The following is a 17,793-nucleotide window of genomic DNA, read 5'->3' as shown; positions in this document are numbered from 1 at the left end:
TTCCATAGAGTGGAGGAAGCAAATAGGATAAAAATGACAAACCGAGAAAGAGAATTTGTGTTCCCACTAAACGGTTAAGCAGAAGTCTGATGAAGTGAATTCATGAACTCATATTATGTTCTACGTCTGGTGAATGTTTATATTCACCTTGGAGAAAGCAAACCTTCAAGTTGAAGGAAATAGTGGTATTTCAGTTTGAGCACATAAATAGAGAAGGCCCTTAGTTTGACATTCACAGGAGGATTGGATCACTTCTTGTAGGAAAGAGGCTCTAATTGGGTCTTTGGAATGCAAAAGTGATAACCATATCCTTGAGAAAAGACTACCTCTCTAGCTCAAGGCCAACATTTAAGTTATGACTTAAAGGCCTACTGAAAGCCACTACTAGCGACCACGCAGTCTGATAGTTTATATATCAATGATGAAATCTTAACATTGCAACACATGCCAATACGGCCGGGTTAACTTATAAAGTGACATTTTAAACTTCCCGCCACACTTCCGCTTGAAAAATTCCTTTGGATATGATTTATGCGCGTGACGTCATAAAATGCACGGAAGTGGATGGACCCCATCTGACCCGATATAAAAACCTCTTGTTTTCTTTGACAAAATTCCACAGTATTCTGGACATCTGTGTTGGTGAATCTTTTGCAATTTGTTTAATGAACAATGGAGGCTGCAAAGAAGAACGTTGTAGGTGGGATCAATAGCGGCTAAGTACAATACTTACAGCAACACAACAAGGACTACTTACTACGCCTAGCCGATGCTTGCCGCCAAACCCACGGATGAAGTCCTTCGTCGCGCCGTTGATCGCTGGAACGCAGGTGAGCACGGCTGTTGATGGGAAGATGAGGGCTGGCTGGCGTAGGTGGAGCGCTAATGTTTTATCATAGTTCTGTGAGGTCCGGCTGCTAAGTTGCTAAATTAGCCTTAGCGTCGTTAGCAACAGCATTGTTAAGCCTTACCAGGCTGAGAATTTTTAACCGTGTAGTTACATGTACATGGTTTAATATTATTGTTGGTCTTCTGTCTATCCTTCCAGTCAGGGGTTTATTTATTTTGTTTCTATCTTCATTTGACAACGATGCTATCACGTTAGCTCAGTAGCTAAGTGTGTCACCGATGTATTGTCGTGGAGATAAAAGTCACTGAATGTCCATTTCGCGTTCTCGACTCTCATTTTCAAGAGGATATAGTATCCCAGGTGGTTTAAAATACAAATCCGTGATCCACAATAGAAAAAGGAGAGAGTGTGGAATCCAATGAGCCAGCTTGTACCTAAGTTACGGTCAGAGCGAAAAAAGATACGTCCTGCACTGCCTCTCAAGTCCTTCACTGTAACGTTCCTCATCTACGAATCTTTCATCCTCGCTCAAATTAATGGGGTAATCGTCGCTTTGTCGCTCCGAATCTCTCGCTCCATTGTAAACAACGGGGAATTGTGAGGAATACTAGCTCCTGTGACGTCACGCTACTTCCGCTACAGGCAAGGCTTTTTTTTAACAGCGAGCAAAAGTTTCGAACTTTATCATCGATGTTCTCTACTAAATCCTTTCAGCAAAAATATGGCAATATCGCAAAATGATCAAGTATGACACATAGAATGGATCTGCTATTCCCGTTTAAATAAAAAAAATTCATTTCAGTAGGCCTTTAAAGTAGTTGTTTTCCAGACACTTACACACAAACATCTCCTTTTATGGTCAGGATGTGCTCTCCTGACTTAGCACACACACCCAGACAGGAGGTAGGAATATAAGACTGGTGGTTTGGCTTCTCCAGTTTAGGAGTCCTTCATTTTTTTGACCTGACCTCCTCTAGGTACTGCAGACCTGTTTAATGACACTCGCTTGTAGTAAAGCAACTTTTTGTTCAGCAAAGCGTCTCCTACGTCTCTTTTGATCTAGCCGCACTGCCGTGTTGCCCTCCTGCCCAGGAGGGGGCGACGAGACCAGAAATACACTTCACTCAACAATGTACATCTTAGCGAGTGTGTGCGTGGACACTTTTCAAGTTGATTAGCGTACTATTTCTAAGTGAATAAAATACAAATATTTGGTGTCCAGGACTGTGCTGTGAAATGTTTGAGCTACAATATCTAACGCCTGTCTTCAGTACCATCCCTCTGTCTTGTCCCAGTTGATAGCCTTCACATGTGGCCTCAATAAGTCATCATATATGTACTGTATGTCTATCTAGATGTATGTATACACATTATAGTCATGTATACTGCCTTTACTGAGCTGGTGTGGGACCATCTATGCCAGGGGTGGCCATTACGTTGGTCGCGAGCTACAGGTCCATAGTGGAGGGTGTGTCAGACAATGGTGGAGGGTGTGTCAGTGGATGGTGGAGGGTGTGTCAGTGGATGGTGGAGGGTGTGTCAGTCGATGGTGGAGGGTAAGTCAGTGGATGGTGGAGGGTGAGTCAGTCGATGGTGGAGGGTGAGTCAGTCGATGGTAGAGGGTGAGTCAGTCGATGGTAGAGGGTGTGTCAGTGGATGGTGGAGGGTGAGTCAGTCGATGGTGGAGGGTGAGTCAGTAGATGGTGAGTCAGTGGATGGTAGAGGGTGAGTCAGTGGATGGTGAGTCAGTGGATGGTAGAGGGTGAGTCAGTGGATGGTGAGTCAGTGGATGGTGGAGGGTGTGTCAGTGGATGGTAGAGGGTGAGTCAGTGGATGGTGAGTCAGTGGATGGTGGAGGGTGTGTCAGTGGATGGTAGAGGGTGAGTCAGTGGATGGTGAGTCAGTGGATGGTGGAGGGTGTGTCAGTGGATGGTAGAGGGTGAGTCAGTGGATGGTGAGTCAGTGGATGGTGGAGGGTGTGTCAGTGGATGGTAGAGGGTGAGTCAGTCGATCGCCAGTCAAGCATTAAAAAAATAGACATAAAAATGAGCGATCTTCGCCAAGACGACACTTTGGTCACTTGATTGACATTCACGGCACCCGAGGGTCTTGTGAGATGACGCTGGCTGCTGCCAGATCATTGTTAAGAAAAAATGACCGACAGGAAGGCGAGAAACACTTTTTATTCAACAGACTCTCGCGCTGTACCTGCTGTCAAAACTCTATAAAGATCCTGTCTTCACAATAAAAGCCCTGCTTCATCTTGCCTGCACTAACAAAATAAGAGTCTCAGAAAGCTAGCGTGCACAAGCTAGCAAGCTACGGAGTTTGCTGCCAATGTATTTCTTGTACAGTGTATAAAAAGGAGTATGGAAGCTGGACAAATAAGATGGCAAAAAGCAAGCACTTTCATGTGGTATTGGACAGAGAGGAGGACTTTTTTTCTCCTCCATTGTAAAATGTGAGGTTATCATCACTACTGTCTGATTCCAATCAATGCAAGTCATCAACTTATATTCTTGTCTTCATGAAAGAAACACGCTTGTATTATCATGAAACACATTTAACTTGTTAGCAAAATGTCTCTTTCATAAATAAACCAATATAAATGATATATATGAATGAGGTAGATCCCCTCCACTTGGCCAATTAAAAAGTAGCTCGCCTGCAGAAAAAGTGAGGGCACCCCTGCTCTATGCTGCAGTTGAACTAAGAAGATTGCATTCACTCTGCCATTACATGTAGTTTGTGTCGTTGACATTGATTTCCAATAGCAGACAATAATATGGCAAATATCTGCTTATCCACACAAAGCAAAGAGGATTAAAATATGAACTACCTGAATGTGCTGTACTTGTGGTTTCAATGCTGCACATTCTTCTACCAGGATACTCCTGTGAATGATAAGAATAGAGGGTGAGGATCTAGGTCCAGTATCTCACAAGATATACAATACAAGAAGTGAGAGGTATATTAGTGGAGCAGTGCAGATGGATGATAATGAGTCAACACACGAGAGCAACAAGATAACTGTGACTCCTGGCAGTAGTGCTTGCACATGTGCTGCCAGCGCTAGGGAGCTGTGGTTCACTTAGGTCGGGCTCTAGAGCCGCATGCAGCTCTTTAGCACCACCCTAGCGGCTCCTGGAGCTTTTTCACAAATCTATGAAAATGGAAAAAATATAAATGTTTTGTTTTAATATACAGTACAGGCCAAACGTTTGGACGCACCTTCTCATTCAATCTTTATTTTCATGACTATTTACATTGTAGATTGTCACATCAAAACTATGAATGAACACATGTGGAGTTAGATAGATACATAGTACTTTATGTACTTAACAAAAAAAGGTGAAATAACTGAAAACATGTTTTATATTCTAGTTCAAGAGGTAGTCACCTGAAATGGTTTTCACTTCACAGGTGTGCTTGAAGCTCATGGAGAGAATGCCAAGAGTGTGCAAAGCAGTAATCAGAGCAAAGGGAGGCTATTTTGAAGTAACTAGAATATAAAACATGTTTTCAGTTATTTCACCCACAACATTTAAAACACTATAAAATTGAATTAGTAGCTAAATTCCCACGGCAGAAACATTACTACTTGATTTGAACAAACACAATAGAAAATAGGATAAAGTGTTGTTTTCATACACCGTGCAGCAGCTTTTGGTATGTACTAATTTGAGTGGGCAGGTGTTACCTAATCTATATAATGTTTATGAAGTTTATTTTCAACCGCGACTAAAAAATATATAGCAGTGAAGCTTGTCTTCATAATATATATTCAAGAGCGTATATTTTCCAAACATAAATGTTGATACTTTGAGAGCAGGGGGTTTCAATTGCAGTGTTTGTTTTTTGGCACTGAATTTATGTAACTGAATTTTTTGCGTTTGAATTTTGTGAATTGAATTGTTTTTTACATCAAATTATGTGGACAACTTCATTGACAACGTGATAGCAAAATGCATGTTTTTAAAAAGTCAGTGTTGTAAAAATCAGTGTTTACAAATTCAGTGTAAAAAAATTAAATCAATCAATCAAATGATGTCTATAACCCTTAATCACAAGTGTCTCAAAGGGCTGCACAAGCCACAACAACATCCTCGGCTCAGATCCCACATCAGTGTAAAAAAAATTAAATGCCGAAAAATTCAGTGCAGAAAAGTTCCGGTAAATGAAGACAGAAGCAACTGATCCTGTCTCAGAATAAATGTATGAAGTGTAATGTCTGAAGTCTTGCAAAACAGCATAAAAAGGCAGTTAACTGGGTTACCTGGGCAAAATACTACGTAATAAACACACAGGTTACTTTAAAAACCATAGGAAGCTCTTCTCTATGCAGATGAGGCACAGGCAAAGTGGGCGGGGCTTGTTTAAACAGCAACTAGCCTAAAACTAACAATTAGTGCTTTAGTTGCCAGGTAGCGATTAGTACGCTAGTTGTCAGCTAGCGATTAGTGCTCTAGTTGCCAGCTAGGGATTAACTCATCACTTGCCAGCTAGCGATTAGCGCACTAGTTGCCAGCTTGCTATTAGCGTTACAATACTGTTATTATTTGAATATCGCTAGTATTTCACAAAAACATGGTACCTTTAGGACCTCATGCAAAATGTATAAGGAGGAGTTCCCCGCTCCTTCTCTCCATTAGTTTGAGGGTCCCTGGCCTGGAAAACGTCAAAGACCATCGATCTAGATCACATGAATTGTGCTAAATGGAGATTAATATCATCAAAGGTCGCATTTAGCTATAAAATGGACTGCGAAATTATATACAGTGTATATATTAGTATTAGTATTAATTAGGGCTGGGAATCTTTGGGTGTCCCACGATTCGATTCAAAATCGATTCTTGGGGTCACGATTCGATTCAGAATCGTTTTTTTTTTTTCAATTCAACACGATTCTCGATTCAAAAACGATTTAAAAAAAAAAAACATTTATTTTTTTTTCTGAAAACAATACACAACAATACCATAATAATGCAATACAATTTCAAATCAAAACCCGACCCAGCAACATTCAGAATAGCAATAAACAGAGCAATTGAGGACACAAACATGACACGGAACAAACCAAAAGTAGTGAGACAAAAATGAATATTATCAACAACAGTATCAATATTAGTTACAATTTCAACATAGCAGTGATTAAAAATCCCTCATTGATATTATCATTACAAACATTAATAAAAAAAATAAATACAAAAAATGAACAATAGTGTCACAGTGGCTTACACTTGCATCGCATCTCATAAACTAAATGTCTAATGATAATGTCAATGAGGGATTTTTAATCACTGCTATGTTGAAATTGTAACTAATATTGATACTGTTGTTGATAATATTCATTTTTGTTTCATTACTTTTGGTTTGCTCTGTGTGGTGTTTGTGTCTCCTCTCAATTGCTTTGTTTATTGCAGTTCTGAGTGTTGCTGGGTCGGGTTTGGTTTTGGAATTGGATTGCATTGTTATGGTATTGCTGTGTAATGTTTTGTTGGATTGATTAATTTAAAAAAACTAAAAATCAAAAAATCAAAAAATTTAAAAAAATCCAAAAAAAAAAATCGATTTTTAAAAAATTATAATCGATTCTGAATCGCACAACGTGAGAATCGCGATTCGAATTCGAATCGATTTTGTCCCACACCCCTAGTATTAATATATATTAGTGTCTACATTGAAGATCTCTGGTCTTTACGATTTTAACTGCTCAATTGTGTTTTATTGTACATTTTCTGTTGCTGCTAACAACGTCGTCGTTTCCCCTCGGGGATGAATACGGTTTTCTGAATCTGAAGCAGAAAGTAGGTTTGTTTTAACATGATAAGAAGCCCGAACTGCCTTGCTGAAGAAGGTGAAGGTGATAGAGAGGACAACATGTCTCCTCTATACCTGAAGCCAAATGAACACATGCAAGTCATCTTTATCCAGAAGAATGGTGGAGGAGTGCAAGAGGGTTAAGGCACTGTTACATAATAATAGTACTCCCTACATTATAAAGAATCCCACCAACCACAATTTGTAAGATGTACTCACTTGTGTTGTTCACCATTTGCAAAAATGTTTGTGTGTTGACTCATTTTCTGTGGATACTGCTTTACAAGTCATGCACGGACTACTCCAAAAGGACCCAAGTTTACTTCCTATAGTATTGTTCCTGAGCTTTAAAAGGGTTGCTGAAATTTGTACTCATGTATTTTGTAATCATGTATTTATAGCTGGGTACAAAAGTGTAAGAAATGCAGACTTTTCATGGACAAAGGGAGCTTATCTGCAGCAAAAACTAGAATGTAGGTCATCCAGGGAATGGAATGTCCCAGTCGCTAACTTTAATTTGTCTCTATTAAAAAGTTGCAAAGGGAGACAGCTTTACAAAGCAAGGACGAATGAGTGGTTTTCCTGGGAGACCCTCTCTGGTTACATAAGCACAATCGAATGGGGATGCTCTGTCTCACAATGGGTCCTTTTGTGCTGCTGAAGTCAGGAAGTGGATTTGGGGAGAGGGGGGGGGGGGGGCTGTCTTCCAAGGTGGCCCCATTGGCCATGAAGAAAGAGCGATGGAAGCAGAAAAAGGCAGGACGAGAGAAAGTAAAGTAAAAGCTGTTCTGGACAGCTGCGGAGGAATTGAGGCGAAAAAAAGGGGTTGAACTCCACTCAATGATTTATAGCCAATTAGATCCAAAGAGCACACAAAGTAATGGATCCACTTCCTGGTTGCAACTCACTTGATATGCTCTACCACTTTGTTGATGTCGCTGATATTCAGCTTGTCCTTCACGGCTTCTATCTCTTCTTGCGACTGAACGGAGCAGCATGAGCTCGGCCTTCAGCGGAAAGGAAGAAGAGGACACAAGTAAGATCACGAGAGGTTTCGTGTGGAGGCATCGTCCACACCTCAGTTCGTCTCTGGGCTCCACGCTGATGTCAAGGCGACCCAGGGCGAAGTTTACGGTCTTTGCGTTGTAACGATTTAAGAACTCCTTGTCGTGCCTGTAATGAAAAATCAACATCCGGTAGCCACAGAAGGTAATACAGTAGAGCGAATGAGACAATATCAGGAGCTAAACCTAAGATGTTCACATGAAAATGTTAAGTAGCTGCATTTGTATTATGAAGAAGCAGGAAGAAGCAAGTAACTAAAGCAGACAGATGCAGATGAGCCAGCTTGGTTTTTATTGTCATTAAAGGGGTCATATTATGATTTTTTTTCTTCATTCAAAATACCTCTTTGTGGTCTACATAACATGTAATGGTGGTTCTTTGGTCATTCTTTGGTTATTTTCGGTGGTAACTAGTAATCTAACGCGTTATTTTTTATATTCAGTAACTCAGTTACCGTTACTACATGATGCATTACTGCATTATTTTACGTAATTTTTTATGTAGTATCGGCTAAAAACAGAAGATCTGAGTGTGTTTTATTGGAGCACTGCGGTGTCGTCCTTCTGTGTCACAAGGAAAAGAAAAGGCTTGCTTTGTGTGTGTGTGTGTGTGTGTGTGTGTGTGTGTGTGTGTGGGTGGGGTGGGGGGGTGGGGGGGGGGGGGTGGGGGGGGGGTAGGGCTCCCAGACCGTAGTTGAGGAGCGCAGGGAAGACGTTCCTCAGGGCCTATGTACTTCTATTCTTTGGTCAACATTTGGCAAAGGTTATGTTTTACAGACCGTCTACAATCTCTTCAGGATGTGCCATTTTGTGAGCAGTCTTTTTTACGTGCCTTCACTTACTAAGTCTTCTCCCCCGCCAGCCAAATTGTAGTTTTTTTTCTACAAAATCAAACAACTAAATGAATCTTCCAAGACTGGTGATTCCATCATTTTTCTAGGGGTTATAGACGTAGCACCTTATTAGCACAGTCAGTCCTCTCAATCAGAGGCTGTGACATTTGGAATAACATCCCTCATTCTATATGAGAATCCCACACATGCAACAACTTTAATATTCACCTCAAAAACGACCTGAAATCCAATCAAGCCTGGACTCATGATGCTGTTTGGACCTCATGGTGCATGATACATATACACACTGTATTTAGTGGTGCATCTGTACATATACGACTATTTTAATCTGCATTTTATGTATGTATTAACTTTTAATATTGTTGTTTAGTCAATTGTCAGCCTTTTACACCTTTTCCCGGGACTACAGTTGCAATTATGTTTTCCTGTTTTTTGATAAACAAAATAAATTATGTTTGTTTACATGACACATATGCATTGCAGCCTGAAGAAGAACATAGGGTTCTATAAGTGGAAGTTGTTGTTACCATTTCTGTGTAAACGCAGAAAAGATAGCTAACATGCTTATTCAGTCATGGCATGTGCCAAACACACGTCATAGCCAAACAACAATGACGTTCTAACAGCCTTTAGTGTACAACCTATAGTATTAGCGTATATCTTTCTTTGCAAAGACATCACCCACTATTGGCCTGACATACAAGTTACATTGTTTTGTCAGTTTTTTCAATAATGTTGCGGTTTGTGAGAAGTTTCACAAAGTAGGCACGGCATGAATGGACATGTAAAAAAGAAAGCAACAATGGGAAGGAAGTAGAGCCAATGGACAGGCAATAAAAGATGGCAAAACCGGAGAACAATGTTGTACTATTCTCCTGGGTTACACAGGGCTACATTCCTGGCAGCAACTACTTAGTCGCTGGGAGAATTACAAGCTCATACAGACACAAAAAATCCCCCCCCCCCACACAGACAACCACTTTACGACACTTCTCTGTTTACCAGTAAAGTAATTTGATTGCCAAGCACTAGTTGACCATCATTGGCCTGACATTAGTAGGAGAAATTAAAAAGCAAACTGCAATTACGCTGTTTTATAACCACTCCTTGGATTTTTACAACCCTGATAACTTTCCTTCATAAAACAAACAAACAAAAACAGATCCAGAGAGCCAAGTGCTTCCCGAGAGCCACATTTACTCAATATGTTGTCACTTATCACAACAGGACACCATTTTAAGATGTGTATTTAGCCAGCCACTTAGCGTGTGCACATATTTTCAATCCAACATTACGCCTCTAAAATAAAGCAGTTTTTTGTCTTATTGTTTCTGCACAGCACATTGCAGCATCCCTACGCCCTGCTTCTTTGTTCCTGCACTTTCCATCTAATTTGTAAGTGACAAGAGAGCACAATATAGCGTTTTATGGATGTCTTTGTCAGAGGGAAAAAGTGCGTAGAGGATCACATCGAAGCCGTTGGAAGACGGCAGATGTGGTGGTTTAAGACATGACAGCCCTCGTAAAGATGATGGATAGTGTATCCATCACTTTTCAAATTTTCTTTCAGACTTAGTAGTGCTATTTGACAATAATCTTAAAGGTTGAATTAATTGCAGAAAAATGGTGTGTACCAGTATAAGCGTGTCAAATGGGAAGCTGCAGTCGGTTTTGTTGTGACATAATGACTTTATTTCAAACATCACTGGTCGTGAAAGCTACTTAGACAACTATAGCAAGAGTATTTTTTCCAAGGATATGGCAAATCTAGAGTGCTATATCAAACGTGTAGACACAAAGACAACCAGTGTTGGGACTAACGCGTTACTGTAACGCCGTTATTTTCGGTGGTAACTAGTAATCTAACGCGTTATTTTTTATATTCAGTAACTCAGTTACTGTTACTACATGATGCATCACTGCGTTATTTTACGTTATTTTTTATGTAATATCGGCTAAAAACAGAAGATCTGAGTGTGATTTATTGGAGCGATGCGGTGTCGTCCTTCTGTGTCACAAGGAAAAGAAAAGGCTTGCTTTGTGTGGGTGGGGGCGGGGGGGAAAGCTCCCAGACCGTAGTTGAGGAGCGCAGGGAAGACGTTCCTCCAGGGCCTATGTACTTCGGGGCTAAAAACCTTCACTTTACCGGACTCGAGGGTGAATGACGAGGCCGGCGGTTTGTTGCAACTTTGTGACTTTATTGGTGTCTTGCACTCAGCCATCCACCAAGCTAGAGCACCTGCACACACTCACTGTTGCCGCTCCCTCACCTCTCTCGCCCACTCACTCACGGACGTCACTCACCTCACATGCTGTCATATCTTAAAGGGCCACACACACACATACGCTACTCTCATAACAACTAACAAGACATCATGGCGACGCCAGAAGTCGAGTTTCTTAACATGGAGACATTCTCAATACTTTTCTTTTGTCGAGCACAAACAAAATAACATTTGAGTTAAATGTAAGTTGTGTCTTGGATCAAAGATCCTATCTACTTAAAGTTAAAGTTAAAGTGTCATTATGTTGCAGCTATTTAAAATAGTTTTGTCAATTTGTTCTGGCCTGAAATAAATTGGCCCTTTGAAACATATCTTTGTCTTTGTGTGTTGTATGTAGAGCACATTGTTTGTGTGTTGTATGTAGAGCACATTGTTTGTGTGTTGTATGTAGACCACATTGTTTGTGTGTTGTATGTAGACCACATTGTTTGTGTGTTGTATGTAGAGCACATTGTTTGTGTGTTGTATGTAGACCACATTGTTTGTGTGTTGTATGTAGACCACATTGTATGTGTGTTGTATGTAGACCACATTGTTTGTGTGTTGTATGTAGACCACATTGTTTGTGTGTTGTATGTAGACCACATTGTTTGTGTGTTGTATGTAGAGCACATTGTTTGTGTGTTGTATGTAGACCACATTGTTTGTGTGTTGTATGTAGAGCACATTGCTTTCTGAGTTCAGTGATGCAAATGCATGTCAAGTTGATCAACAAATTGTATTATTCTCCAGTGCAATAACAGTACTGAAATGAAGGCTAAAAGGGCATTAATGGGAGCCTTAAAAAGAAAAAAAAGAAAAAAAGAATTAACTAAATAGTTACTTTTCACAGTAACGCATTACTTTTTGGTGTAAGTAACTGAGTTAGTAACTGAGTTACTTTTGAAATAAAGTAACTAGTAACTGTAACTAGTTACTGGTTTTCAGTAACTAACCCAACACTGAAGACAACACACTTGACTGAGTGAATATTATTGTGTTGTGTCGCAGAAGGAGCTCGTGTGTCACAATATGCACCAACCTTCCCTCCCTGAAGAATTTCTCTTGGAGATTCTCCAGCAACATCTTGACCTCGGCCCTTACCAGCTCCTTGATCACCGGCGGGTCAGCCAGGGGGCTTCTGGAATGGGCGAGAGGCCCCCTTGGCCTGTCGCCAAGAGGTCCTCCCTGCTGGCTGTCCTGCCATATCTTGTGCCACATGACTGCCTGCAAGAGGAAGAAGATGCACTGGGTTTACATTTTGTAAAGGACTACCTTGAAGTTCATCGAGCGAAAAACCTTTATTAATATGTCGGTGCAGCTTAAATCCACCGTGTGAGATCTATTCTGAAAAAAAAGATCTACTGTAAATACTGTAATTCTCGGTAACTGAACTTAGGCTTTGGAACACAGTACTTTACCCACTACACTACAAACCATCACATGTGTTTTACACGCACCTTAAGACACATTCATTCCAACTTAAGAGCACAGTGACACCTTTGTTATGCATTTTAACCTATTGTCCTATTTTTAGGTTTGTCTGTTTGTTAGCTAGTTAGCAACATAACTGAAAAAGTTATGTACATTTGTAAAAAACCTTCAGGAAATGTCGGGAATGGGATAAAGAAGAACTGTTTACATTTTGGGGGCGTTCTGGCTAATTTTTTTACTGCCGGATAGTTTCTACTACGTACCGTTAGTTTACGTCATGAGGCACAACTTCTGTGTGTGCATGTTAGTGTCCTTGGCCCCGCCTCCACAGAGACTGATACCCCTTTTCCACTGCAGAGAACTTTGGTGCTGGAGTAGATTAAGTTCAGAGTTGGAGCTAAACCGCTGTTGGTTCTACACCACTTTCATTTTCCATTGCCCTCCAGAGCCGTGTTATCAGGTCTCAGTGGTTATGCCTTTGATCGGTAAATAAGAAATTAGCGCGGGAACATCAACATATTCTTTAAAAACAATGACAAGACCCAAACATACTGACGTTGATGCTGCTGGTTAAACAGTCAAGGCGTTCAAGGTATTACTGTAGTTAGTTTTATATCTACACCAAAACTTACTTGCAGACTGTCATGTAGATCCTTTGATGGCATGTCTGAGATGTGTTTTTTTTCCTGTATGTCCATGATGCCCTGATCTAACTTGCTTCAAAACAAGTTTACCTTTGGATTCCAATAAAGTAACCTGACCTAAACACAGCACACATGTTCTTGTGTTGACAACTTTTATTAAAAAAGCAAACACAAGCTAATAAAATATTTGCTAAATGCTACATATATTGTTTGGTGGCTGAGGTAACTGGTTGTGGATTTCCTCATGAGTCAGTACTTGGTCTTCATTGCTCCTTCTCCTGTTTCTCCATCCTGATTCATGACAACATAACAGAAGACACACTTTATTATTATTATTATTCAATCAATCACTCAATGTTTATTTATATAGCCCTAAATCACAAGTGTCTCAAAGGGCTGCACAAGCCACAACGACATCCTCGGTACAGAGCCCATTATTATAAATAGTAGTATGTTTCTCTAACATGACAACATGTCTGAGGACAGATATCATTAGTAGTAGTAATGTTTATTGTTTTTATAAGTAGTATTAGTAGTATATGTCTCCATCATGACAACCTGTCTGAGGACACATATCATTATTAGTATTAGTAGTATGTTTATTATTATTACTAGAGATGTCCGATAATATCGGTCTGCCGATATTACCGGCCGATAAATGCGTTAAAATGTGTTATCGGAAATTATCGGTATCGTTTTTTTTATTATCAGTATCGTTTTTATTTTTATTTTTTTATTAAATCCACATAAAAAACACAAGATACACTTACAATTAGTGCACCAACCCAAAAAACCTCCCTCCCCCATTTACACTCATTCACACAAAAGGGTTGTTTCTTTCTGTTATTAATATTCTGCTTCCTACATTATATATCAATATATATCAATACAGTCTGCAAGGGATACAGTCCGTAAGCACACATGATTGTGCGTGCTGCTGCTCCACTAATAGTACTAACCTTTAACAGTTAATTTTACAAATTTTCATTAATTACTAGTTTCTATGTAACTGTTTTTATATTGTTTTACTCTCTTTTTTATTCAAGAAAATGTTTTTAATTTATTTATCTTATTTTATTTGATTCATTTTTTTAAAAAGTACCTTATCTTCACCATACCTGGTTGTCCAAATTAGACATAATAATGTGTTAATTCCACGACTGTATATATCGGTTGATATCGGTATCGGTAATTAAAGAGTTGGACAATATCGGCATATCGGATATCGGCAAAAAGCCATTATCGGACATCCCTAATTATTACTATAAGTAGTATTAGTAGTATCTTTTTCCACCATGACAACATGTCAGAGGACAGATATCATTATTGGTATTAGCAGTAGTATGTTTATTATTATTATTATAAATAGTATTAGTAGGATATATCTCTATCATGACAACATGTCTGAAGTCTGATATCATTATGTGATATAGTAGTGGTAGTATGTTTCTCTATTACTATTATAAGAAGAAGTAGTATATTTCTCCATCATGACAACATGTCTGAGGACAGATATCATTATTAGTATTAGTAGTATTAGCAGAAGTATGTTTCTCTGGTATTATTATAAGTAGTAGTAGTAGTATGTTTCTCCATCATGACAACACGTCAAAGGACAAACATCATCATTTATAATATAAGAGTAGGATGTTTTTCTAACATTACATTATTTGTATTATCATTATTACTTTTATTATTATTACAAGTAGTATAGTATGTGTCTTTGTCATGACCAGCCAAAGGACATACATTGTCATTATTATGAATGTTATTATTCTTTGTCATGACAACATGAGTGAGGACAGATGACATGGCTGCTGTTTCACCTGATTTCCTGCCGATGTGTCGGGTCTTCTTCCTCCATCAAATCTCCCAGGTCTTTATTAGGATGCTTCTTTTTTTCTGTGTACAAGAAGATGTTATTAAAAATACACAAAGTATTTTATGTAGTAAAGCTAGCAGTTGCACTTCATGACATTGTTTGAACTTACACTTCAGGTGTGTCAGGAGTTTAGTGGACTAGTTTGTAGATGTGAGCTTGGAGCAAAGAGGAAGATGATGGTCGCTCTTCATCGCCAGTGCTACCTGCCACAAAAACAATATTGAAACAGAATATTAACAATCTCTATAAGAAGCAGTGTTGCACAATATATTTTTTTCTTACATGATTATAAGTTTACGATGAGACTTGGAGATTCAAATTTTTCCCGAAAGTGCATCGCAGCAGCCATTTTGAAGGGCGAGCGTCATGGTTCACGATAGCGCTACATGTAATATTTCCAAACTATTCAGTGGAAAATAACATTGCACCGGCTGTGACACGATGGAAAATACTGTGAGACATTAGATAAGAAGTCCCTTCGTGGTTATAAGGAGCAAAGAGACCAACATTGGATGCAAGGATCCACACAAGATCGACAAGTCTGAGTGAAGCAGAGACCAAGCGTGACATCTTCCCCAATGTCTCATACCCCAACTTTGTAACTACATAAGCCCATTTTACACTTTGAAAATGATAAAAGTCAAGATAGCTTTGTTTGTGTATGGGTTTGTGACGTTTATGTTTATTTCTATAAACCCAGTGGACATTGTGTCATCAAGCCAGGCCAGAGTAATGCACTCTCAGAAATGATCCGACCTAAGTTTGACACCCTGGATAATCATGGATAACCAATATAATGTCATCCCAGCACACTGTGACTGCAGCAGGATTGGGAGAATGTTGTTCTCATGTCGCTTTACTTTTGCTTGATGTGGAGGCTACACTCCGTATAAGAGAAGAGAGTACTATTTGGCATAGTGGGTAGAGCAACCGTGCTAGAAACCTGAGGGTTGCAGGTTCGCTCCCCGCCTCTTACCATCTAAAAAAATAAATATCGCTGCCGTTGTGTCCTTGGGCAGGACACTACACCCTTTGCCCCCGGTGCCGCTCACACCGGTGAAATGAATGATGAATGATAGGTGGTGGTCGGAGGGGCCGTAGGCACAAATTGCAGCCACGCTTCCGTCAGTCTACCCCAGGGCAGCTGTGGCTACGAAAGTAGCTTACCACCACCAGGTGTGAATGATTGATGGGTTCAGAAAAACATGTAAAGCGACTTTGGGTACTTAGAAAAGCGCTATATAAATCCCAGGTATTATTATTATTATTATTATTTTCATCAATCCAACTACTATCAAAGTTCTTCGACCAAGCACATTAAGTTAATGCAAAGTGGGGCTATTTTTTTTTTTTTAAATGATTTTTTACTTACAAAACGTTTTACCTGAAATGATCCGAACAAAAACAAAGTTGTCAGCAGGTCACATCTTGGTTTATTGTTGCAATTAATCCATGCTCGCCTTTGCCGTTCACTCTTCTTGTCAGCAGCTTCCATTTGTCCAGAAATACGCTTAAGAATGCGATCCAAGCAAGAAATTTCTCCCATCTCCATCGTGGCAGTTGACATAGCACACGTCGTCGGCATTCTAAAAATTATTGGATAAACTATTGGCGACAATTAGCGTTTCACTAACTTTTGCCATTTAATATGAATATTGGCAATGCATTGTGGGAAAAGTAAAAAAATCTGTACCTCCCTAATCTGCCAGCACAAATGCTACAGTTGATGCAGGAGATGCTTTCATTAATTTAACTACAAAAAGCTAGCTTCCGAAAGCTAACAAAAGGCTAGCGCCTTTACACCCAAAACTATGCGGTAAACATTATAAAAAAAAAAATACAACTTACGGGAGTCCAGGCAGGTCCGACTTGTCTTGTTGTCGCTTCTGTTTGGCTTGTAGCTTCCACTGTTAGCATTTAGCCAGCTTCGTACTTGTGTTTAGCAGCCCAGTAAGGTAAGTAGTGCTCGTCGAAAGATGACATTCATCTTCCAACACTGCTACTTCTTCCCAGGTCGATGTTATGGTTTCGATATTTATTTTTACATATTTACTTTGTAGTGGATTAGGCAGCAGCAATCTCACCTGAATACTTTCCAAAGTTTGCCGTGTTTTTGTATCTTTTGCAAATGTACTACTTTCGCGAGTGTCCAAATGTAAAATTAACAGCAGGTCTCCGCGGGCGTCCAGAAATGGTAGAATGTTCTATTTCAATTACACACAAAAATTAACTTTGGGATGTGTCGGGGCAAACAAGATGGAGGTGAATCAACTGTGTTTACAATAAATAACTCCGCCTACCTCATTAGGCAGTCAGTTCGGCATGCTGCTCCAGCTTCGTTTTGGAGCTGGAATTGAACCAAAAAAAATCAGAGTGGGCAGCAACTTTTGGTGCTGCGGCAATGGAAAACGAAAGCTCTGAAATTCTACTCCAACCAGCTCTGGGACCGCTGCAGTGGAAAAGGGGTAAAAGAGTGGTTGACGACAAGAGGGTTCCCTCTGTTTAATTCATTTAGCTACAGACGTGTGCAAAGAGTAAACCATTTGCAGCCTGGTTGGAAGCGACACACCAACAAAACAAAAAAGATGCAGAGATGAAAATTACATTTGCCCTTTGAATAATTACCTCTGCCAAGAGGTTATGTGTTTGCTGGGGTTTGTCTGTCTGTTAGTTAGCAACATACAGTAGCTCAACAAGTTAGGGTTTTGAATTTGATTTAATTTACATGAAAAAAGGAACAAGTGAGTTAGATTTTGGGGGTGATCTAGATCACCATCTGGATTCAGGATTTTTAAAGGCTTTTTGACTACTGGGAGATGGGGCTTGGCATAGGTCTGCAGTAAGCGCTTTTCTACTTTCTAATACTTTCTACTTTTGTACTTTATGCTGTTTTCTTGCACTGTTGTCCAGCACTCTAACAAATAAAGTTTGACTGATTTTGGCCAAACGTGTTAAGAAACTTCTCTAAATCTATTATTCTA

The 17,793-nt window shown here is 39.7% G+C and overlaps 1 protein-coding gene across 5 annotated transcripts in view; it reads right to left on the bottom strand.

The window, feature by feature from the left end:
• Positions 1-17,793, bottom strand: part of ccdc24 (coiled-coil domain containing 24) — a 32,428-nt gene that overhangs the window by 3,247 nt on the left and 11,388 nt on the right. For 4 of the 5 annotated variants that reach the window (XM_062023699.1, XM_062023702.1, XM_062023701.1 and 1 more), the window contains 4 exons: positions 11,895-12,079; positions 7,749-7,843; positions 7,579-7,681; positions 3,690-3,744 (listed from right to left, as the gene is read on the bottom strand). In XM_062023699.1, coding sequence (XP_061879683.1) covers positions 3,690-3,744; positions 7,579-7,681; positions 7,749-7,843; positions 11,895-12,079 — 438 coding nt within the window. Of the gene's footprint in view, positions 1-3,689; positions 3,745-7,578; positions 7,682-7,747; positions 7,844-11,894; positions 12,080-17,793 lie in introns of all 5 variants that reach the window. The other variant, XM_062023703.1, reaches the window with a different exon arrangement.

Source organism: Entelurus aequoreus, linkage group LG16, assembly GCF_033978785.1.
Source record: "Entelurus aequoreus isolate RoL-2023_Sb linkage group LG16, RoL_Eaeq_v1.1, whole genome shotgun sequence".
Classification (NCBI taxonomy): domain Eukaryota; kingdom Metazoa; phylum Chordata; class Actinopteri; order Syngnathiformes; family Syngnathidae; genus Entelurus; species Entelurus aequoreus.
Note: the sequence above shows the minus strand (reverse complement) of the source record. Positions and strands in the feature narration are given on the sequence as shown.